Source organism: Andrena cerasifolii, chromosome 1 (genome assembly GCF_050908995.1).
Source record: "Andrena cerasifolii isolate SP2316 chromosome 1, iyAndCera1_principal, whole genome shotgun sequence".
NCBI lineage: Eukaryota > Metazoa > Arthropoda > Insecta > Hymenoptera > Andrenidae > Andrena > Andrena cerasifolii.
Window position 1 is genome coordinate 19,043,169 of NC_135118.1, and position 24,054 is coordinate 19,067,222.

Genomic DNA, 24,054 nt, shown 5'->3' on the forward strand with positions numbered 1-24,054 from the left:
AGGTAAGCGATATTAATGGCTCGTGAAGAAATCGATGCACTCTGTATACTTGGCCAGCAGATCGCGATACAGGCTGGCTGCTGTTAACGTAACTGAAGAACTGGTATACTTTTTCCTTGCACGAGCATTTACTCTGTCCTTAACTAAATGCAAAATGAAGAAACACTGTTTCTTTAATAGTATCTTATTCCTTAAGCTGTTTGAAGTCCTGGTTGAACGATACGATTCAAAAGACTAATATCTTTCCTTTGTTTTTATTTTTAATTTTTAAGCTGAGCCACTTTAACTTTATAGTTTCCGTATTAAAAGAATTTCAACAAAACTTCAATATTTACTTTTTGTATGAATTAATACTTATGTGTGTAGGTATTAATATCTCCATTTTTGCTTTTTGAATTTGTTAGTTATTTTATTCGTAAACTTTACGGCACTACAGCATCCACAATTTAATAAAATCCTCTGAAATTACTAATTTTACAAATAACCGTCGAACGAAGGTAGAAGATAGACTTCAGATTTTTATTGCAATATAATTTTGTTACAATAATAAATGTGGTTTAGCCTTCCGAAATTGGACAAACTACGAAGTAGCTGAAAATGATGAAAATATTTAATAACATGTTACACAGGATAATATATTATTATACGAAGTATCTGAATTATTTCGATTCTCATAAATCTGTGAAGATCAAATTTTCACTATCTTCCCTAGCCATTCACTACGCTCTTATAGTATCCTTTGCCTATAAATGTCTCGCTTCTCATAATCCTTTACTATACTTCTTCGAAAGGTGATGCGAAACGGCATTCCGTGCTGTCTGATTCACTGTACATACTTCGATCTTGTCGGAGCTGCAGCAAGAAGTTGCAATCGAAATTATAATGCAAAAAATTCCATTATATTCGAAACTTTTGCGGGCCTTTTTTCTTGTCTTCATAGCCCATGCCTTTCGCATTGCGTAGATACACATCGAGTAATAAGTGTGTGTATATACAGTCTGTCCCACAAGAGCGTGTTCCTCGCGTCTCCGGAAGGAATCATTAGATTTAAAAAAAATCTATATTGTAAATAAAAGTACGTTTTACGAACTAATACGCAATTACCTATTATATGGTCCCGTCTCCGTTGTTGTCGACAATCGCTTGACACCATTTAGGCATGCTTTCAACTAACTTCTTCGCATACTCCGAAGATAAAGACCATACTTCTCGAATTTCCCGAGGCACTTACTTGACCGTGAATATTTTAGTTGATTTTAGCATATTTTTGGGTGCTGAATTCGAAAAATGCAATAAAAACATCATAGCACATATCTCTTTTCACTAACAATTTCATTCAATCCTATATTGCAACATGAAAACATGAGAGCAAGTTGTAGGAAAACTGTAAGTGATGGAGCAAATGTGGGGTTACTTTTGCATTTGCAAGTCCAAGTTCCTGTAGAACCAGCATAGATTTTTTTTAAAAAAATTGACGACCTTCAAATGTGCAGCTGAGTTATTATTAAAAAAGAATACGACGCTAGTGCCCACTGCCCCAGCAATGAGAGAAACGAGGTATCGATTAGTCTGCTGAAGCACACTCCGAAGTCAGCTGACGCAAAAGATAAAGTGAGTAAATTAATGAAAGGTCAGGCTGACGGCTAAGGGAACGTCGATAGAGGACAGAAATAGGATGTCGAAAATAATAGGCTGAGCTTCTACACTATTAACGAAGCTGTTCGCGGTTGGCTACAGTATAAATATTCTGCTCCAATTAGACCAAAAGTCCCTGTTTATTGATCACCAGGATCGATAGTTGAAGAGCGCTTTTAATACGCTCACCGCGTATGCGGCCAGCCACTCGAAGTTGCAGCATAGCTTAGCTTATAGCTCCCGGGTGGATCCCCGGCTTATGGGTACTAGGCAGTCGTCGTTCCTGTGTAAAATCAAGCATTTCTGTTTCAATTAATTACAAAGAAACCAATTGAGACTGAGACTTGTTCTTTGGCATGAAGTTTATTAGCATCATAAGTTTTAAAAAGCATTTTTGTTTAGTAAAAAATATGCATTATATACGACGCTACAGACGGATCATTAAATAGGCTTTTTGAGAAAAAGTTTCTTTTGTTTTGTAGTGATAACTCAAAGATGGAGGTTCCAATCGATTCAAAACAAATTCGAGCATCTTCATAAAATGTGTAGTTTCGGACCAGACCTAAAATAAAGTTAATGAAAACTCTTATTGTTTATGAAAATGAACTAAGACCTCAGCTTTTGGGACTTTGGGGATGGTAAAACCTCATCAATGGGGTCTCAATGGGGTTTCAGTTTATTTTCATAAAGAATAAGAGTTTTCATTAACTTTAATTTAGGTCTGGTCCGAAACTACACATTCACAACTCCGTTTCTGAGTTATCACTGCAAAACAAAAGAAACTTTTTTTAAAAAGCCTTTTTAGTGATCCATCTGTAGCGTAATATATAATGCATATTTTTGACTACACAAAATTTTTTTTTAAAGCTTATGATGTTAATAAACTTCATGCCAAAGAACAAGTCTCAGTGTCAATTGGTTTCTTTGCAATTAATTGAAACAGAAATGGTTCATTTTACACAGGAACGACTGCCTAGTACCCTTACGGGGTAAAACCACTCTAGAGGTAGAAAAAAGACCTAAATTTGATAATTTATTTTGAGAGTATGACAAACGAAATAGAATCCCTTTTCAGAGGGTTTATTTAATACATATTGAAGTACGAAAAACAATTTTTTTATTGTCATTTTTATACAAAATGGTGGCGATAGAGCCCGTCGTCGAAAACAGTTTTTTAAAAAAAAAAAAACACCGCCACTGGACGACGGATTTCTCAGCACGATGAGTCCTGAAACAAACAACAAAAAAAATTATAATCTATATAGAATTGGCTTTGGAAGTACGTAGGGTTTTTTTTAAATTAATTTTTGTGAAAGTGGTGCCCTTTTTAAAAATGAATCGATTTTTTGCCCTAAAAATGAGCATTAAATTGTTTATGAAAGAAAAAGTTTACATTCAATCAAAAAACGGCTACGTACTTCCAAAGAGAATATTGTTGTGAAGCTACTGTAAAAATTTCAAATCGATCCATGCAATAGTCTCCGAGAAATCCGCCCTCCCAGTTTCAAAAAAGTGGTTTCGTGAAAAACGCGTTTAAAGTTTTATGAACACTTTAATCCTTGAAATATTTGTTTACCTCTAATCTGCGATGCCTGCACCATACATTTGGCCATCCAAGTCGAGGTTCGTCTCCTCCTCTTCCTTCCTAGATGCTTTTAAGGATATTCGGGCCTTTTTTTGCGGCATCGCTAAGCGATCTCTCGGAAAAGTCGATGCGGCGCTCGTCAGTTTCCACGCAGAAGTTATAACACTTCGGCCCAATTGTTATACCCAAATTCTGCATGAGCCTCATGACAGTTGATAGCCCGTCATTATATATGCCTGCACTAATATAAACTGCCGTGTCGAGAACATGTTTGCCGCTGGAAGTCGATTTCGGAGCCATTGACCAGACTGTGGCGTTAAGGGGTTATGCCTAGTCAGGCGGTCGAAAAGAGGCGAATATTTGTGAATTTTTTTTGAAGAAGCGGAAGCGTATATTTTTACAGAACTTTTTGCGCTTAAAAGAGCAACATTTAAAGAACATTTGGTAATTTTTTCGTAGAAAAATATTTACGTTTATAATAAAATAACAAGCGACATCCAAGAAGCATTTTTAAAAATTTGGTTTTGCGGTGAGCATTGCCATTCGGAACCAGATTATCTAAAATAAAAAAACAAAAAAGATTTCGTTAGTATATTAATGTATCCTCAGGTTGACGGAGAGAATTTTCCGAAATATTAAGTTAAAACAACATGGCAGCTATTTAAAGTTGAAATCCTGATTTTTTCGTGTAATTTTTGCATAAATTCGAGTACCTACTCGGTTCTCTTCGAGCCGCTCGAATAATTCGAGTACTCGGCTCGGCTCGCTCCGAATTTCAAGCCACTCGAATATTCGAGTACTCGCACGCTAGATATTATACAGGCGAAAATATGTCAGTTCGCAATTCAGAAGGTTTTGGAAATAAGAATGCGAAGTTAAGACAGCTATTACGTAAATAATTATTTAAGGCTTTATCTTCTTGTTTGGTATCTTTCCTTACGTAAAACCGCAGTTATTCGATTATCTAGGAAATACGATTATACGAACACCTTGTAACATGATTGGTTCGGATAATCGTGGTTCAACTGTACCTATTACTAATTTCTCGAAATTCTCGGCTGCGAAGCATAATTGTAAACCATTTAGCATGCACGAATTTATAGGCATTACGTATGATGGCTAGTCCGTGTTACGCAAAGAAAGACCATCACGATTCATTAATCTTATTCGATTTCTGGGGCGACAAGTTGTCATATGAAGCCATTTTTTCACTTCACGTGTCCGCTTAGGAAATCCTGTAACCTATCGGCCGTGCAGAAATTTTCGACGCTGATCGACGTCTGTATTCTGGTGCAGCCTCGCGAAGGAAATCTCCGCGACCGGTTTCTATGGTATGCGTGTATATACCTCATTGATTCGATTGTAAAGAAATCATTCGATCTACGGTTCATTCACTTTTTTTTTTGTCGATTGGCATTGCCATATCTCTTATACAGTTCCTGTTGTTCGGTCAAGCCTGGTTTTTCACTTATGGCGAAACGGTGTGCCGACTATCATTAGGCATTCGAAAAGGTCTGAACTGATAGTTTGTTGTTGATGCATGAATAAATATAAATGAAATTACTGGCCCGTATGTGTAGAAGCAAGTATAATCTTTTACTAGTGATTTTGCAAGCAAATGCTCAGCTCCGTATGCAATAAAGCATGAAGTATTTATTAGAAATAGTTTTTTTATTTATTTTCCAGTAAATACGTAAAATACGTATGCGTAACACATAGTAAGGGAGATTGGAGCAGATTGTAAGAAAAAATTTTCACAGTTTTTTCTAGAAAGTGTTTTCCTCAATCAGGAAATAATTTGCGTGATCTACTACTTACATATGTGGTGAATTAATTGCGCGAAAGTACGTGGCAAAACCTTGGACACTTAGACATCTAGCTTCGTCTTAAACAAATCTAAAGCTTTGTTACAATGTGCCGGGGTGAATTGTAACACATCTATTTTACTTATTTAAATACAAATATGAACACAAATAAACATTTCTAAAAAATATAAATGAAGACACGTATCATTATTAAACATATGATATACATGAGTTAAACAATAATTTTACTTAATCATCTGATTCTATCAAAATCTTCTTTTTCGCTTTCTTTACTCTTGTGTTTGTACGTTTTAATACTTTTTGGATTCTAGACTGTTCTCTTGTGCGTCTAGAGCATCTTCTTTCTGGTGTGTCAGCAATTAGCTTGCTTAATGAATTATTTAATAATTTGAAAGCAGTACAAGTGTAAATAAATATTTTTGCAACACCATTTCTAAAAAGTTCACTCACGAATAAGCAAGTGCCGTCGTAAACAATTTCCATATGAAACTACTTGCACAGGAGCACATGACAAAAAAAGAAAAAGATTTACTTTGCTAAATGCTGTCGTTATTTATAAATTTTTTAGGTGCTCCCAAAGGAACATCGCACGTAGGTACTTGAAAGTGTTTAAAGTAGTATTCGCGCTATTTAAACAAATAACGTAGAGAATTAAATAATCTAGCAGCAGCTAATTATTAATTATTTTCCGCTTGGGTTTTCTTAAGTACGCGTAATTACAAGGTTAGAAAATGGTAAGGTGTTATGGAAAGTAACTGAGAAGTTTATGAAATACCTTGTAAATGAAAGGAGATAAAACCCTGTAATAGACCTGTTAATTATGCGCGCTGTGGGCACGGAAAGAAAAAGGGCAACTTTAAAATGAAAGAAGAGGTGGAAATGAGAACAAGGTAAAAAGCAAATGAACCAGGATCAAAATTAGGTCGCTTCCAGTATCCTGAGTTAAACAGGATACGATTGAGGTTTTGCAGTCTCTACTCTGCTTAATCAGCGATAAATAGAAACATTGTTGGTGGTTTGTCAAATTTTTTTATTTTTTTTTTATTAAATACTTTGAACCTGGACAGGTCCTTAAGCAAACTTTTCAATACAGAGACGATATGTTACTACCTATGAACTAGATATTTACAATGTTTGAACAAATATGAAGGTAATAATGTCAGTTCTTGGTTTTAAAAATGTTAGTTGCTTAAGATTATTATAGTAAAAAATATACGTATAATGTGTTGTTGTTTCTTCAGAGTTTGGCGATTAACAATAACAAAACTGAGTTTCTGTGTAATCAAGTAATTATATTTCGTCGTTTAAGTTTATTTACAATACTATGTACAAAGTTCCTACCTGTAATCAGGAAACGACATTTAATGTCACTGATCACCCTGTTAATCTCTATTTCCAAGTTCTATTGATACCTTTAATTTATAATTACTCTGCGTGAATTGCCACGTGCACAACTGTTTTCTGTTTACCCTCTCCGTCCTTCACACGCTCTACTTTATTAGCGCTCGAGACAGCGCGGTTAAATGTTAACATAAGCAGAAATCATCGTACTGTATATTAATATGCAACGCTCATAAGCTAATGTGTTTGGAACTACATTTTTTTGTAAGTCCGTGATAATTTTTAAAATTAAATTTTACCCCGAAAATTAAGCCTCTCATAGTCGGGTAGTTTATTTATAAGTATTCAGGCCCGTGATCTATTAATGGCATTAGCAGTTTCATTCACCAAGTCAGATAATAAATATAGAACAGGCCGCTTAGAAGCAGCTGAGCACAATTTTTTGCGAGGCGTGTCGGTTTAATGCCTCCAGTAAATGGATCTGTCCTATTAAGTTTTCGGAATATCGAAGTAGTATTACTTGAGAAGCAGTAGAAAGCAGTAATATTTCACTGTTACTCGCTACACTGTTCCTGTTCCATTAAGGGGACTGGGCAGCCGAAAAATCGACTTTTGTTACTGCATTTTCCGAAAGTGCTATCTTTTCTGAATAAAATGCCGCTTGGTTTTTAGTAAAATTCGCAAAATTGTAGATTTGGCAGCTAAAAACGTGAAGCGGCAACCTATAGCGTCGCCTTTGCCCAGAAACTTTAAATGCATTTTTCTCGAATATTTTTTCCTCTTCATTTTTTTTCCTGATTGCGAACGAATTGAGGTTCAGATCGATTTGGAAAAAATTACAGGATGTGTAAAACATGTGCCATTTCGGGGCAAACTGCTTATTTTTTAATTGCCCTAATTAGCACCACGCAATAAAGATCCTCGTTTTGTTGTTGCTTATTACTGTGAGTAGTATAGCCTCTAGATCCGATAATTACCATTACATAATAGAAAAGTGTAAAATGTAAATGGGCTAGGTCTGATAGAAATGTATTTATTAACTGAAATATATTTTCATTAAGTCTGACACGAGAAATTGCAGTGAAAAATGCTTGGATACGTTTGGTTCAGATAAATCGATGTATATCCATTCTGACGTAAACATAGCATCCGTTTTCTTGCAGCTGTAGCATGTGGTATCAATGTCGTGCAGCAATTTGTTTTAAAATCCATGGTGATCCCATCTGCCAAACGGAAACAGGGACAATGATTCTTCTTTATTCGTTCCCCCATTTACCGTGGTTGTGTGAATTAATAACATACGTAAAGAATGTATTTAGGAGACTGTCGGGAATATTTCAACGTGGAAAGAAAAGTAATCTGAGGACAAAAAAAATCAAGACGAGTATCTGATATTATCAAATGTTTATTTATTATTTAAAAGCATTAAGTGGTAAATGTAAAGTTGTTTTTTTTTACAAATTTATAGTCAATCTCATGGATCGCTTAGAAAAATATTTGGTCGACTGCCATAAAAAATATCTAGTACCTAAATTCATTCGATATAAAAAAACACAACATTTTTATAATTTCCGTTAGTATCACTACTATTGAACGTAGAACTTCCTTTCTTTTTGAAATCTTTTCCGCGTTATGGCGGGAGAAATGACAGAAATACGGATTAAAAATCTCATGTTCATAATTGGGCCGCTACCAAAAATCGAAAATTGAACGGAAAAAAAATTCGAACGCTTAATAATAGCGCTACTACTGCAGATTACAAAACTTTCTTGTTATCTTATGTCAGCTGATTTACTGACCAGATATATTTTTCGTTAGTTGACCAGACTTTTTCTAGGTGATCTACAGGGCTGTCCATCACTCTTCCGAAAAATCAAAATGTTATAATAAAACATGGTAGATTTATAGTTTAACTTGTATGATTTTAGGTAATAATTAATATTCGATCACTTTGCATAGTGTCTGGAAAAAAATTTAAAAATTACCATACTTTTCAGTTCGCCACCCTTCGTAACTCCTTAACCCTTAAACCGTACGTCCGGTCTACTATTTATAGTGAATCACTCTTGAAACATTCTCTGCCTTCAGCGTAAATACATGAGGGTAAAGGGAGACTTTGTGTTAGGATTTGAACGAAGGGGACGTAACTCCAAGGAGGTTTCCTTAATCCACAGACTCTCGAGTCAGATCCGCAACAAGAGTTTATTGTAAGGTATGCCTTTTCAAGATGCTACCAGACAGAGGTCTCGGTGCGATATTTCCTTGACGTTTTACTGGCTCACTTGGATATGGCTGCAAGCGTTTTAATACGGTACTAGCAAAATACCCCGCGCTTCGCTTCGGGTCTAAGAGATATTAAGGACTCCCCGTGAAAACACAGTTTACCCCTTTTCACCCCCCTAGGGGTTGAGTAGTGGAAAATCCTGAAATTGATTTTTGGGGATTTCTGTGGAAAACCTTTGCATGCAAAAACCGAGTTGATATCTAATCGGGCCTAAGACATATTGAGAAATCCGTGAAAACACAGTTTACCCCTTTTCACCCACTTGGGGTTGGAATTTCCAAAAATCCTTTCTTAGTGGGTGCCTACGACATGAAGACAATGTACCTTCCAGATTTCACGTTCCTAGGTTAAACGGTTTGAGCTGGGCGTTGATAAGTCAGTAGTCAGTCAGGACTTCTTCTTATATATATATTATTTATTTTTTTACTTTTATATTTTATATATATATATTATTTATTATTTTCTTTACGTTATTTTACGTTATTACCTTATTTTTCACGCTTTTCTGAAAAGTTGTCAACTACTGATACCTTAATATATATATATATATTATTTATTATTTTCTATATATATATATTAAGGTACCAGTAGTTGACCATGTATCAGTAGTTGACAACTTTTCAGAAAAGCGTGAAAAATAAGGTTTTTAGAAGTGGCGAACTGTGGGTATTAGGAGCCGCGGCGCGCTGTTGAAAAGAGATAGTTGCACTTCTAAAAACCTTATTTTTCACTTTTTTTCTGAAAAGTTGTCAACTACTGATACATGGTCAACTGGTACCTTTACCCAATATATATATATAATGGTAAATAATGGTCAAATGGTGCGTTGATGGGGGAAGAATGAAGGAAGTCGCGTGGGCCTCCAAGCGTTGGAGTCTATGGTCGTTTTAGGTATTTAGGTGAGAAGATATCGTCAGATATCACTTGACTGGCGGAGGTCCTGCATGCCTCTGAGTCCTGCTGTTTTGGGGTTGCAGGCGTGTTAAATATCACGGCATATGGCGGTCATGTAGGATGTAAATAGGTCTTCGAGTTCCAGAGTTTAGGGTTGCATCGGTGATAAGGTAGTTATTCTGGAGCGTTCCTAACACCGCTACCCTAACGAACTCCGGTTACGAAATTCTTTCACCTCACTTCACAAAGGTTTATTAATTACTTGTCCTGGCTGTACGTCTGTCGTCTGTGAACCTATGGCACATGGATCACTACATGATAGTACCAGCTATACGTTTCCCTCGAACGAGTGTCGATAAATTTTTAAATTACATTTTTATACGAGACGCGCTCGTGGGTTGGCGTCCAAACAATTTTTACGTAACGTTTCTGAATACTCTAAATGTTCTTCTTCGAGCTCTTGAATTCTCTTCGTAATTCTCTTTCTTGTATAGTGTAGACTGATGATAGTTGCGGAACTACAATTTTGAAAAAGATGTACCGCTCAGAAAGTAGTCCTGTTCGCTTAAAATAGAATACTAGACCGTGTATTTCGGGTAGCTCATTTACAGACGCTTTTGCTGGTAACTTAAGATCGAACCGTGTCTAAAAAAAGGCACACGCGTACGACCCATTTTTCTTTTTAATTTGTTTCCATTGCTTTCGCGACTAACATTGTTTTAAAAAAAAATTCTACGATCACGTCGACTGTTTCGTGTGACGGTGTACCTACTATTATATAGCTGTATGCTTTTGGAAAACTTATTTCTGGCAGACTTTATTTTGACATTAGGCTAGGGGAGGTTCCGGTCTAGAGCTTCAAAAAATAAGTGATCTTTAGGAATTAATTAAAGGAAAACTACTATATATAATTTAATGGGACTTTTTGCATTGTATTAAGGATGTTTTACATTATAGAAATATATTTTTTGTTTTATAATTAAGCATTACAGACACTGTTTCGAGAAAAACGCGTTTAAAGTTTTACGTGGGCGCCGAGTGGCCGGGTGTTACCCATGCCATTTGCCGCTACTCAAATGCCTATAACTTCGGGAATATTACGAATTTCAACAAATCCTTTTAAACAAGTATTCCTAAAAGGTTGAACATTCGAAAAATGAAATATAAAAAAAAAGAATTATAAAAATCGGTTAAGTAGTTTTGAAGTTACACCACAAAGAAAAAATCTGATTCATTAATCGACTTAATTATTATTATTACGAGCAGCTCTTTTCGTAGGTCTACCCATATTTTTTCAATAAATGTAGTTATATGTTTAACTAAAAAGTAAAAATAAAACCGACTTGAAAAAAATAAAAATGCACCAAAAAGTAAAAAATAATTTTTTTCCTTATTTAATCTACGACTCTCAATATTTTTAAGTCGGCGTCTCATCATTTGCACTGTGTAAATCTGGCGCCGAATTAAAAATAGTGAGAATCATAGAATAAATAAGAAACAAAATTATTTTTTACTTTCTGATGCATTTTTATTTTTTTCAAGTCGATTTTTAAAAAAAAAATTGTATTACATATAACTTTTGCATTTGAGAAAAACGATTTTGAAAATAGATTAAATCGACTCTGAAAACCCAACAAATCTCGCAACAGACGATGTCTCGGTTGCTTTTATTTAAGAACCAGTGTCAGTATCAACGTACTATGTACCTACAATATGCATTTACGATAGATTTGTGTACAAGTCTGAAGTATTCAGTTTTTATCAAGATTTATTAATACAGAAGCTGTTGAAAATGTTGGCTGTGTTTTTGCGTACAACACACGTGTGCGACCTAAATTAATCCTACACTCGTTTTAGCATACTTTTAACAACGCTGCTATGGATGCTATTTATAAACACAATAAGCAATATGTGATTTTTAATAAGACTTACTACCTTAATTTTCAGCCTAGTGCACTCGTATCGGATAAAGTAGAGTCTCATATCTTCGATATTTTTGAGAATTTCGGTTCCAAATTTTTAGGAATCATTCATGACATATCAAACACTGAAAATAAGAATTTTTTTTAACTTTTCGCATATTTCAGTATATGCCTCCTCTTAAATGTTTAAAAAATAGTCCTCGAAAATAAAAATTCCATTTTTTGTTCACTTTCATAAATAAAAAGTGTTCTAGAAGCATTTAAACTTTTAAAATTTGAGGGAAAAGAAGTTTTTTTTTAGTTATTTGGACTTTTTTCGAAAACCGTTTGTCGCACGCGAAAAAGTAATACAATATAAAAGATGCTCCTTGTCCGGATTTACAACTTTTGTTTGACATATTTTTTTATTTAATCAACAACTTGGAGGATATTATATAAAATCGACTTCGCGAGCTGTTAAATAATGATTTAAACTTTACACGGATTTTTTTTTAATTATGTGGAACTATTCTAGAGGGTGCAACGAAGAAAATCTTGAAAAAAAAATTTCCCAAGAATAAGTAAGAGCCACCCTACTAGAACGAGCATGACTCGGCTCGAGGAACCGAACCGAGCCGAGTATTCGAAAAAACCGAGCGGCTCGAATTTTTTCAAGCGGGCCGAAAGAACCGAGCGGGCCGAAAGTACCAAGTGGGCCGAAAGTACCGAACAGTCCGGTGTGTCGAATAGTTTGAAGCTTGAATGCTCGGTCCAATTCGAACCGCTCGAAAAAATTCGAGTTCTCGGTTCTATTCGAGCCGCTGGAAAAAAATCGAGTCCTCGGTTCTATTCGAGCCGCTGGAAAAAATCGAGTCCCCGGTTTTATTCGAGCCGCTGGAAAAAAATCGAGTCCCCGGTTCTATTCGAGCCGCTGGAAAAAAATCGAGTCCCCGGTTCTATTCGAGCCGCTGGAAAAAAATCGAGTCCCCGGTTCTATTCGAGCCGCTGGAAAAAAAATCGAGTCCCCGGTTCTATTCGAGCCGCTCGAAAAAATTCGAGTTCTCGGTTTTATTCGAGCCGCTCGCTTTTTTCGACTACTCGGCTCGGTTCGGAAACGGAGTCTCGACTCGGTCCGAATTTCAAGCTACTCGAATATTCGAGTACTCGAGCAGCCCTACACCCTACTCTACACGTGTAAGGACTAAACTTAAGAACGTTTCTGAGCCTTTCAAAATTCGTCTTCCTTCGCCCAGCTTGTGACACGTTTCGACGTAGGCAGGTAAAAAATTCGCGACCTCGGAACGATTCATTTTCTGGCCGTGAGCAAGGACTAAACATACGCCAGCGGCTGCGTTTAGAGTAATTTGAATCGCGTGACGACCGCGACACTAGACACTACAGGAATTTCCCGTCTTGCTGATTCTCATGTTTCTCTTCCTCCTCGTCCCCATGGCATTTCCCTGCTTTCCTGCTGCGCTATCTAAATGCACGGGGAATTTGTGAAATGAATCTTACAATCATTGGCAAGAAATCGATGCTCTCTGACTTCGATTTTTATCGTGAAGTTTGACTATGAATTTAAAATATAATTTGACTGAAAAAGAGACATTGCAATATTAGATTATTCTATTATTCTTCCTGTGTAGAAATAAAACAAAATAATGTATTCGAACTGTTTGTAACAATTTCGTATGCGCGCCTCAGTAAATTGGTATTGGTATTTTAAATATATCCTTGCGGTTTTAAACATTTCTTAAGCGGAGAAAGTAGGAATGTGGCAGTTTGTTTCGCAAATTCCACCAGGTATTATTTGAACACGAAAACAGCAAATTAATAAACGTATTAACGAATGGATATTAATGACTAAATTTGAGTACATTAAGATTAATCGTCTGAAAGTAACTGTACTCTAAATTGCACCTATTTAAATGGCGAAAATATGTTGCAATATTTACTTTTTAAATAATTCCGCTAAAACCTGCGTTTCTGATAATATCGAAAGTCTAGTTTAATAACACCTGCTATTCACGGAAACGCACAATGATTGTTGTAAACAATTCATATCTTTCGTTTTTATACATATAAAAATAAATTGTCCGCCGCCATACGAAATTATTAGAAAACATAAAGATTTAATAAATCTCCACTAACAAGGGAACACCCCGAACCCGCAAAATTCCAAAAATTCCGAAACTTTGTGAATACGTAGGGAATTTCCTCCCGATTACAACGCAATTTTTGTTTCCTGCCCAAATTCACTCTAGGGGGTGTAATTGACCCCTGAAAATCCGGCTATTTTCCGATTTTCCGTTATAACTTGCGAACTGTAAAATATTTTTTTTTACCAAATGATAAATCTAATTAAAAGAAGAAACTTTTGCCTCGAAACTTTTTTTCTATCTCTTACAGTTCTCGTTATAACACAAAATCGGAAAATAGCCGAATTTTCAGGGGTTAATTTCACCCCCTTCCAGCGAATTTGAGCAGCAAACAAAAATTGCGTTGCAATCAGAAGGAAATCCCCTACATATCCATAAACTTTCAGAATTTTTTGAATTTTTCGGGTTTGGGATCTTCCCTTGTAACACAAATTTATTAAAAAATTTAAAAACAGAGGGGAATTACTGAAGAAACTTCTTGTTTATTTGGGAATGAAAGAACACAATTATGCAATTATTATTTTGTTAAAGCAGAAAATAAATACCTACGCGCAGAAAAATATGGTGCGATTAAAATTCTCATTCAATCCTTAATTCCGCAGTCGCCCGACAAATGGATGGCTCTGTACTTTCGATCGTGTGACGACACAGCCGCGACAAGCGAAGTTTTCGTAATGTCGAGGGATATTTTCGAACCAGTTATTCTGGCAATTGGCCCGCGAAATACACGCACCCCTGTTCGACGAAGGAAACGCCAACGCTGTCGCGTGAAGTTACGAGCCGTCTCATGACCAACTTCGTTATTGCTCCGTCCTCTTCCCTTCCATCGTTCGTGCCTAACGAGATTTTCAGGAAAAGCGCAACAGCCGTATCCTGCGCTGCACGTGCTTTCAAATTTTATCGTCGCGCGAGTTTTCTGGTCATTTGCCGCGTGAACCAGCACTTTATGCCAGCGAAAGGATGACGATGGAAACGTGGTTGCAATTCACAGCTGAAGTAACTATTTGGAAAAAAAGGAAGACGTGTTAACTCAGCGCTTGAAAATTCCTTCGCGTTGAATCAGACACGTTGATTCGCCGTGAACATCTGATAATTTCACTCGTACGGAGGGCGTAAACAGTGCATCAGGCTTGTAATAATTATTAAATACCCATACAAAAAGAACTTGAAAAAAAGTCAAAAAAATTACGCCAAGTACATGAAATCAAATAAATCACAAAAGAATAGAAGATAATAATAATTAGCGTATGAAAAGAAGATGTGGAATCAAAATCAGCTGCAAGTACATAAAGATGCTTTCCAACTGCGCTTAAGGTGATACAACTACATATGCACAGCTAAAATGCTGTGTTAATGCATTCCATTACCCATATCGCGGACATTTTAATAACGTGAAGCTACTACTAAAAAACAACTTCTTTGAAAACACCTCTGTCCGTAACCTTACAAGACCAAACCAAGTAGCAGTGTCATGCATCAGAATTGGCCACACCAAAATATCCCATTCACACATAATGAGTAAAGCAGACACTCCAATTTGTGATATATGCAACACCAAATTATATATATATATATATAAAATATATTTATAAAATAATAAAAATAGGTGAAAATAGTCTTTATTAACCAGAACTGGCAAAATATTGGGCTAATTTTATATATATATAATATAAATATATTTTATATTATATATATTTTATATATATATAAAAAATATATTTATAAAATAATAAAAATAGGTGAAAATGGTCTTTATTAACCAGAACTGGCAAAATATTGGGCTAATATTGATGCAGTAAGGGATGGGACCACCGGGGCATCGCTATCTTTCGAATAAAAAAAAGATATACTGACGAGTTGTGCGGGGGCAAACATAAAAAAAATACATACGGGTCGAATCTATAACCTTCTCCTCCTTCGGTTAAAAAATATATTTCTAGGCGCACCTAGGTAATTTCTGCTTGTTAAAGGATGATTATATCGGTTTGTCCTAACAGTGTCCCTCTGATGGTTGTATTATAAACAAATAAGGTAACAAAAGCTACTACCATCTCGCGCAGAAAAATCATTTTGTGCAAGACACCATGTAAAATGACAACAACCTGTGTGGGGCATCAAAGATATCCTTTGTCACACATATTTAACCCCTAGGGCTAGGCTACACATACCACTTGTAAGTCGTACGACAGTCGTGTCGTTTATGCCAGGGCCTACGTAACATGTGGCGACGCGCGCACAGAGTCGACAGGACAACGATCAGCCGTTGGGCACCTGCGACTGCTTCGGACTTTTAAGTCGGCCGACTGTCGGTGGTCGATGCATTGTATATGGGTGCGGACACACAAACGACAAAAGTGTCGTTAGATAGAACTATATTCTGTTTTTTCATCAGATTTTTAAAATCCCACCTGTTGTTAAAAAACTGCGTTTAAAATAATTGCACAAAAATGGTTAAAAAAATTTGTTTCTGAAACTGAGATATATTTTTCTTAAAACTTCAATGTCTTTTCTACAATTCGCCGTAAACCTCATCTCCATCCGTTTACTACTTCCATAGTTATAATTTATTGAAAAAAAGTTAGCACTTACCTTCAAACAGCTGTAAAATCGACATTTTTAATGTCGTAAAAAATATGTTCGTTTTTATTCATTCCCCCGCCAATTTTCACTACCAACATAAGTGTACGCTCAATTTTGTGAGTAACTGTACGTATATCCGAGGAAAAGTCGTGAAGTTTAAAGGCGATTCAGTTACGCTGTATATAGGAAATTCTAATCGAAATTTTAAAAACGGTCATTTCACCGGTCGTGGTAGGAATAGTGTTAAATAGTATCATAGCGTAACACCGGTGTTACACGAATTGAAAGAATTGTGCGCGCCATTTGGGAGCTTTTTCATGAACTTCAAAGCGTTACTTTGCTATTACCATATGTAACAAGTGTCCTTAGGTCAGAAATACATTCGTAGAAATTCCACTGTGATACACTGTCTCGTATTGTCGATTACGATTCAGTGGCCAGGGCCACTGAAAGTACCAGGTAGATGCTATTTTTTTCTCTCTCAATTATTTCGGTTTTCCTTTTCGAATAAATTTCATGTCGAACATAATAACGTACGCAACACTGGTGTAACACTCGTTACATATGGTAATAGTAACGCTTTAAATTTCCTGAAAAAGCTCCCAAATGGCGCGCACAATTCTTTCAGTGCGTGTAACACGGGAGTTACGCTACGATACTAAGGGTTAACATCGTTTCTAGTAAATCGAAATAAAAAAGAAACACATATTTAACTGTGTTGACATTAAAGAAATCGTTTCATACTTCACCAATTTAATGCACTGTTGCGTTTTTATTTTAATATTGAAGAGTAAAATGAATTAGCATCCACGAATAAGCCGAGGCAAGAAGAAGTGTCACGCTTCTGTTTAATTGCAAAGTAAAAGTGTCCCACAAAGATGGGGAACGATTTGCAGAGCAAATGAAACAGCGCATATCGTGGAGGCCGTTTTTACTTTCATGCCCGTTAAATCTACCGTGGCAAGGCAATAAACGATAATTCAGAGATGTTCTTGAAGGATGAAAGCAAGTGTTCTTGAGGAAGGAAGCCTTTCACTGCAGCAAGACCAATCGGATGTTGCGGGGAAAATTGTGGAATCTAGTTTAAGACCGCTGATTTTAAAGAACGTAACTTTTTCCCGTCTTTCTCTGGTCTCTCCTCCTGATTTTCTAAGTCTGTAGTTCTTTTGCCTTGGAAATGTTATCCGTCATGTCAGCAATGTGCCTAGCGTGTTAGACCCTGGATCTACGATAGCTTTATCGACAGACATTGCCTTATTGTACACTTTGAATAATGTACGCAACGGTGGAGAATAATATTAATTATTTTATAAGAATTATTTCACCGGCGACGCGCTAATTAGGTTTTACATTCGTGTCCATTTTTGTTCTCAGGGTGGTTTCGCGAGGGTTTACCTGATGACTGACGTCAGCAATGGAAATCAATACGCTTGCAAGATTATTCCGAAGAATCGGATGCAGAAAATCCATATGCAGAAGGTACGTCTACATTGACTACAGTATCGCGATCTTTTATTATTTATTCGCGCAAAGAAATAACCAGGAATTACGTGGATCATTTTTATGAGTAATGTTACAGTTACGAAAGCAAGCAGGTTACACAGTTGTTCGCTATTTGATATTCGATCATGCAATGCTCGCATTCCTACTGAAATCATCAGTTTTAATTTCTTTTATCATAAGCTACTCTGATTTTGCGGCACAAAGATGGCATCCATTTGCAGAAATTACCTACGTAAGGTGAACGTCCCAATTTCTGCTCATTTAAGAGACTACTCGTCGGAAAGAAGGTGCAAAAAAATTTGTTCGTGATGAAAATTTGCAGAGTAATTGATTGATTCAAGAAATATATTTCAAGATGCTTAACTGCTAGTAATTTGTAATTAAATATGATGCTTTAAATGTCCGTATTTCTGCTCACGGAAAATAGCGATGTACGTATTTCCACTCACCATTTGTACCAACTTCTGTTCACATAATATGTTGCCTTCTCAGGTTAAAATAAGTTACATCTTTTATGGAGATGTTTCATAACACAACAGTAAAGCATAAAATAATGATAAACAAAAAATAAAATGTAGAGTAGAAATGCGGACACGACAGTGATTCACTTGACCCTAAACCTAATCACCTGTTTTCTACTTAAAATAATAAAAAATAGTACAAAATCTACATCCAGAGCACAAGGCGGTATCTGTTTTTGTTAATAAATAAGAACTTTTACTGCAAAAAAATTTTTCTGCCCCAATTCCTTACCACAACCAGCTAGAACACAGTCGAAAAATCATGTGTCTCTCATTTCAAAAGTTTTGCGGCAATATTTGGTTATGCTGCACTTTGATCAGACCCCAAGCTCGTGCAACACTCGCGTAAATGTTCAAATAATTTAGAATTATTTTGTTGCAACTACAGTACAAACGTGACGCTTATAATAATAAGAAAAATACGAAATCAGCAGAAGTGGGGACATGAGCAGAAATTGGGACACTCACCTTATCTACGCGTGACAGTCATTTGATTTCGTTTGTTGTTTGTTTTTATTGTTTTCCTGTGTTTTAAGCAGGATGGTGTTTCAAGCTTATTTTTGCTTATATTGCCCAACGAACACTATAGTCCCATTTTTTTTTGTTCCCTCCTCTTTCCTTTGGGTCCCAGCAGCAGCGCACCGGATGAAAAGTGGTCTCCCATCTTTCCCCAGTACACCGCCCCGAGATGCTTAACTTCGGTGATCTAACGAGAACCGGTGTTTTCCATCACGGCTACGGCCGCTGGTATTTGATTTGGTTTTGAGATTAATTGAAAATTCCTCAAGCCCCTATTCGGTGTATCTTAATTTTAAAATCAAGTACGCGTTTATGTTACGTAAATATGTTATAACGGGTATACATATGTATAATTTTCACTTTTTAGAAAGTAACACGAAATAGAGGAGAATGCGGCAATATTTACGGTACTTCAAACTCGACAGAATTTACTCCCCATTAACATGTATCGTATATATAGTAGTCTCGTTTTGCTTTAAAGTACATATTCTGCAATAAAGAAACGAAATCAAAGTGACAAGTACGAAGAAAAAATTATCGTGAAAATAAATCCTCTATAACTGAAATTTTCAGATCATTGGTGAACATGAAATATTGTGTATAAATTAAAAGGTTAATTTTAATCTCATTTCATAAACATTTAGCTGCAAAATGAAGGGCGGTATTTTCTATGTTATGGTAATTTATTGATTATGTCTTTATATTACCACATGCAATATAAAACACAAATGTTATTATCATCTCACGTGTACTTAACCCTTCGTGGTGACACGGGGTGTATAGCACCCCAGGATATGTATTTGCCAACGTTTCTGTGAATTTTTACACCTTAATAATAAAATTTAAAAATTTGGTGAATTTTATAAAAAAAATCGCTTCTATCCACAACTATTTTTTCATATACAAATTTCAACGTACCAAAAGTTAAATTTACATCAGTTGAATCTGAAGGAATTCAAAGCCCAGTGCCTTTTAAAAATAAATATTCTAGCACAGATTCGTCTAATTTTTCGTTTTATTATTTGTCTTTCGGGAAGCACTCGGGAGCAGATAAAATTTACACCAAATTAAAGGGCATAAAAGGAACTAATTGTAGTAAAAAAAATGAAAGAACCGATGTTTCCTTTTTTTTTAATTCTCTCCAGAATTTACAAGATGCGACAAAAAATTTAATGTAATGTTAATGAGTCTGATTAGACATATATTTTGAAAATATAGAATAGAAATAATATTTTCTATTAACTTTAAATAAACATCTGAATAAACAACTTAATTCCAAATACAAAAAATAAATAAATTAATACACAAGAAAAATTTTATATTTAATGAAACGAAAGAATGATATATTTTGCTTATTTTCAAAAAAGAAGAAAAGAAAAAACTTATAAATACAACAAAAATGCAGCGGGTAAATATCTCCTATGTGTAGTCTGTGGCAGCTTGCGTTTGGTTATTCGACTTTGAATATAATTACTGACCTTAAATCCTTTATTTATGTTACTAAGTTATGATGTTTTTATATCGGAGGACTATTTACTACCAATTCCATCAAGTGAAATATAAAATTTAAGAACTCAAATTTTTGCTTTTTGCACGCGTGCTAGACTGCGCGATTAGAATAATCTAAAGCATAATTTCGAGTTCTCCAGGTGGCCCGACGTGACTGCGAGAATAATAATGATCCGTTTTGTTGCAGATCGCACGTGAGATCATGATTCACAGGGAGCTGAATCACGTGAATGTTGTTCAGATGCATCACTACTTTGAGGATAACCTGAACGTGTACATGCTTCTGGAAGCCTGTCCTCGAAAGGTATCGTATGTCCCATCCCCCGTATACCTACCTGCCTGCACAGTTTCCTACGATACATTCTCTGTATGCGATCGCAAGAATTTCCCAACCTTCTCCTTTCGAGCCACGGCCGATCCCCGTTGTGTTCGAAGAATGAGAGGAGTCCGCGTATATACCTGTTAGCAGTTAGATAAAGCCTCGTTCTTCCGAGGAACCTCGTCAGAATGATCAACAAGAGGCACCGTTCAAAGGGACGACCTTACATCCGATTGTGCAAGGATTTACAGGCACGTTTAAAGGAATAGAACGTTGCTTTACGTCGCGCGTTCGCTCGGAAGGTCCAGGGACCTACAGGTCCACCCTCAAATAGGCATTCGATCCTCAAGAACCTTTCGAAATAATTCAAAGGCCCCCTGCGTGAAGCTTCGACGAGAATTGCAGCCACCTCGACAGGTAGCTTCGTGACGTCAAAATTCAAACCGAATTATGGTTTTATGTAATGGACACAAGGATAAATGAACTTCCGATTGTATAAATAATATATATATATATATAAAGATATTTATTTAACTTCGTGAAGTATATTGGAGTTTCAACTGTTTTGGACTGGACTTCGTGACTGAGACTGGTGGCTTTTGGATTAGTAATGCTCTCGGATAAGGGGATGCGATGGGGTTGTAAAGGTTTCGGAATGTAAGAGAGGGAATGACGGGATAGGGCAGAAAGGCAGGGTTTTGGATAGGTGACGCATTAGCTTGGGCGACGATGGGTAGCAGGGGTGACGCAGTATTTACATTTACGCAGCATTTGGGTAGTTGGTCTGATTCATGTTTGCGGAAATAAAACGATAAGTAAAGGGTCAGTACATTACAGTATATCCTCTCTACGTAGGGTAGATGCACCATTTGCGGCCACTTTAAGGTATTGTACCAGTTTCGGCCACTTCTTAAAAAATATAATATTTTTTCGCGTAAGCAATAAACGTGACCTTATATTTCTGGCATACTAAACAAATTATTTGTGACGTGAAATTCTCCACTTAATAATGATCTGCGAACAATTTAAAAATAAGTCTTTCATTCTTCATAGAATATCAGTATTTTTAATTGTAGCTTACATTGTGGGGAAAATTGGTTTCCTGTTATTTGGGAGAAATTTAATTTTGTAGCACCATTGGCTGTTTTAATGTGCAATGTTTTACTGTTGTTGGGAGCCTGCTAACGCCTTTTCGTACGGTTGGAAAAGGGGACAAGCACTTGCACTCTCCACGACTGATCTGTCCACTTGTTTGTACCGTTAGGATGTTCCGGACCGTCAACTAATCACTCGATTATTTCTCGCTCCTTGAATCCTCGGCATTGCCAGTATGTACTAACTTCTTCCTCGAATAAGTTATTCAACAAACTATTAAAAACCTCACGTCTCGCAGAGGGGAAATCCTGCGATTTTATGGCCAAAACCACAACAATAAATTCCTCAATTCGATAAAATAGATGCAAATGTCAATTGAAGAACTAATATCAGTATCAAGTGCCACCAATTTTATACTGTTAAATGTTTTAATACAAAGCTCGTATATGTGAGCTTAGACCGATCGCAAAGAATTAATCCAGATTTTCAAGTTGCTTCAAACACTTGTACTGTGTTATCCAAAGATCTGAAAATAATTTCAAGGCATGGATTGAATTCCTGGTGGTGCGTAAGATATCTTTTTGTCCTCAAAATAATTGTTTCGGTTTTTAATACGTAATTTATACAATTTTTAAAGTAGTGTTTTAGAAATAACCTTTTCATATAAGAATCAATTTTCAATACATAAAATTTTACCTATTTTACTTGGAAAATAGGAAAAATCTTTATCCCTCGTAATTTTTGTAACTGCTGTTTTTCGGATAATTTAATCCCTCATATATATTAGAACGTGAAAGTGCCGAATTTTATATATTAAAAATAAGTCTTGCGGCTTTCACCACGAAAATGGATATAGTTCTTCAATTGACATCTGTATTAAATTTGTAAAATTAAGAAATTTCATTTCTGTAGTTTTGGCCATAAAATCGCAAAATTTCCCCACTGTGCGTCTGTGTTATCGACGTGCATGGAAAGTCTGGAAGTTAAGTCTGGATATTGTGTTTAATTCGTTAATAAAATAATGTTCCATTGGCAAATTTCCTAATAAAGAATTTTGTCACCACAAAATTCTATATTAAACGTTAGCGTAAATCAATGCACCTGCTGACGTTTCAAAACATAATGGCGTGCTCATAATTGCGTGTAGTAGGTATGTACATACTTAATCGATCGATGAATATTTTTATCGGAATATTCTGGTATAATGTGGCACACAGTGTCTTTCTATTATAAGGCAATTTTCATCTTATATTTTGCAATTTTATAGTTTGTAATGATCACAAGCTGTTGCAGAAGTGCTTCGTCTATCTTCTTTCCTAATAATTCAATCTAGCAGATTCATTCCTTTTGTCAAAGTGTATGGTAGTTTAGCGTTCTTCTTCCCCCAGTTAGAACTGAAGTCGCGTGTTTGCAAACAAGTTTGCAACCTTGATGAAGACAATTATCCGTGACGCACAGTGGTGGTTCTTTGGAACTAAGTAGCGACACATCGTAAATTCTTACACTTTAGCATTTGGGGTCAAGATAATCGTCTTTTTCTGCTGCAATTCGATTTTTTACATTAATTTACACGGTCATCCATAAAAGCTGCGCGAAGTCACGCGTGCTTCCTTTTTTGTAATATTGCTTCCTCGAACAGCTAATGGGAATCCATTTCGCGCACGTGTTTTCATTTAAGCGTTTTCAGGAAATAATAATCAGGTGCGTTTGTCTTTCTTTTTACGATCCTTGTAAATAAATTCCTCCACAAAGATCTAGGAATCCCTTATGTTCCAAAAATAGAACTACGCACGTCCAGGAGCAATTGGACCGATTGAAATTGATCATGAGACATCAACAGAAGTAAATAAGATTTGCTATGTTTATTGTTAACTTCGTGGAATGCATAATGTTTGTTTTTATTATATCTGTGACTTTGAATTTATGATCTCTTTTTACCGAAGATAACCAAGTTCCATGATACTGATTTTTTTATCCTAAACAGGCTCCTCCAATTTCGAATATTTTACAAAAATTTGGCAATATAATCTTCTGCCGAAATCTTATTTCAGTATTAAGTTGTAAGTTGATAGCACTTGAAAAATTAAAACAAGGTTTTAAAAACACTTTTCATGAAATCCTCTTCACACTTCAGCTTCGATTCCATCAAACATTTAGTTGTGATGGTACCTACTAAACAGGAATAATTTTATGGGATACACGTTTAGAGTTTGATAGATAATTTCGAAAATTTTCAAATCTAAATTTGGATTTCCCCCTCCCTCAAAACTCAAATTTGGGTTAGAACTGGCCTGGCTATACTACTTAGGTTCCCCCATAGCCAGAGATGGGCAAATTTTGTATTCAAATAAAATTTCGAATAACGAATAAAAAGTTAAAAAGA

The 24,054-nt window shown here is 35.9% G+C and overlaps 1 protein-coding gene across 2 annotated transcripts in view; it reads left to right on the top strand.

The window, feature by feature from the left end:
• Positions 1 to 24,054, top strand: part of LOC143368864 (serine/threonine-protein kinase PLK1) — a 53,745-nt gene that overhangs the window by 15,384 nt on the left and 14,307 nt on the right. For both annotated transcript variants that reach the window (XM_076812048.1, XM_076812058.1), the window contains exons 2-3: positions 17,580 to 17,684; positions 20,445 to 20,561. In XM_076812048.1, coding sequence (XP_076668163.1) covers positions 17,580 to 17,684; positions 20,445 to 20,561 — 222 coding nt within the window. The remainder of the gene's footprint in view (positions 1 to 17,579; positions 17,685 to 20,444; positions 20,562 to 24,054) is intronic.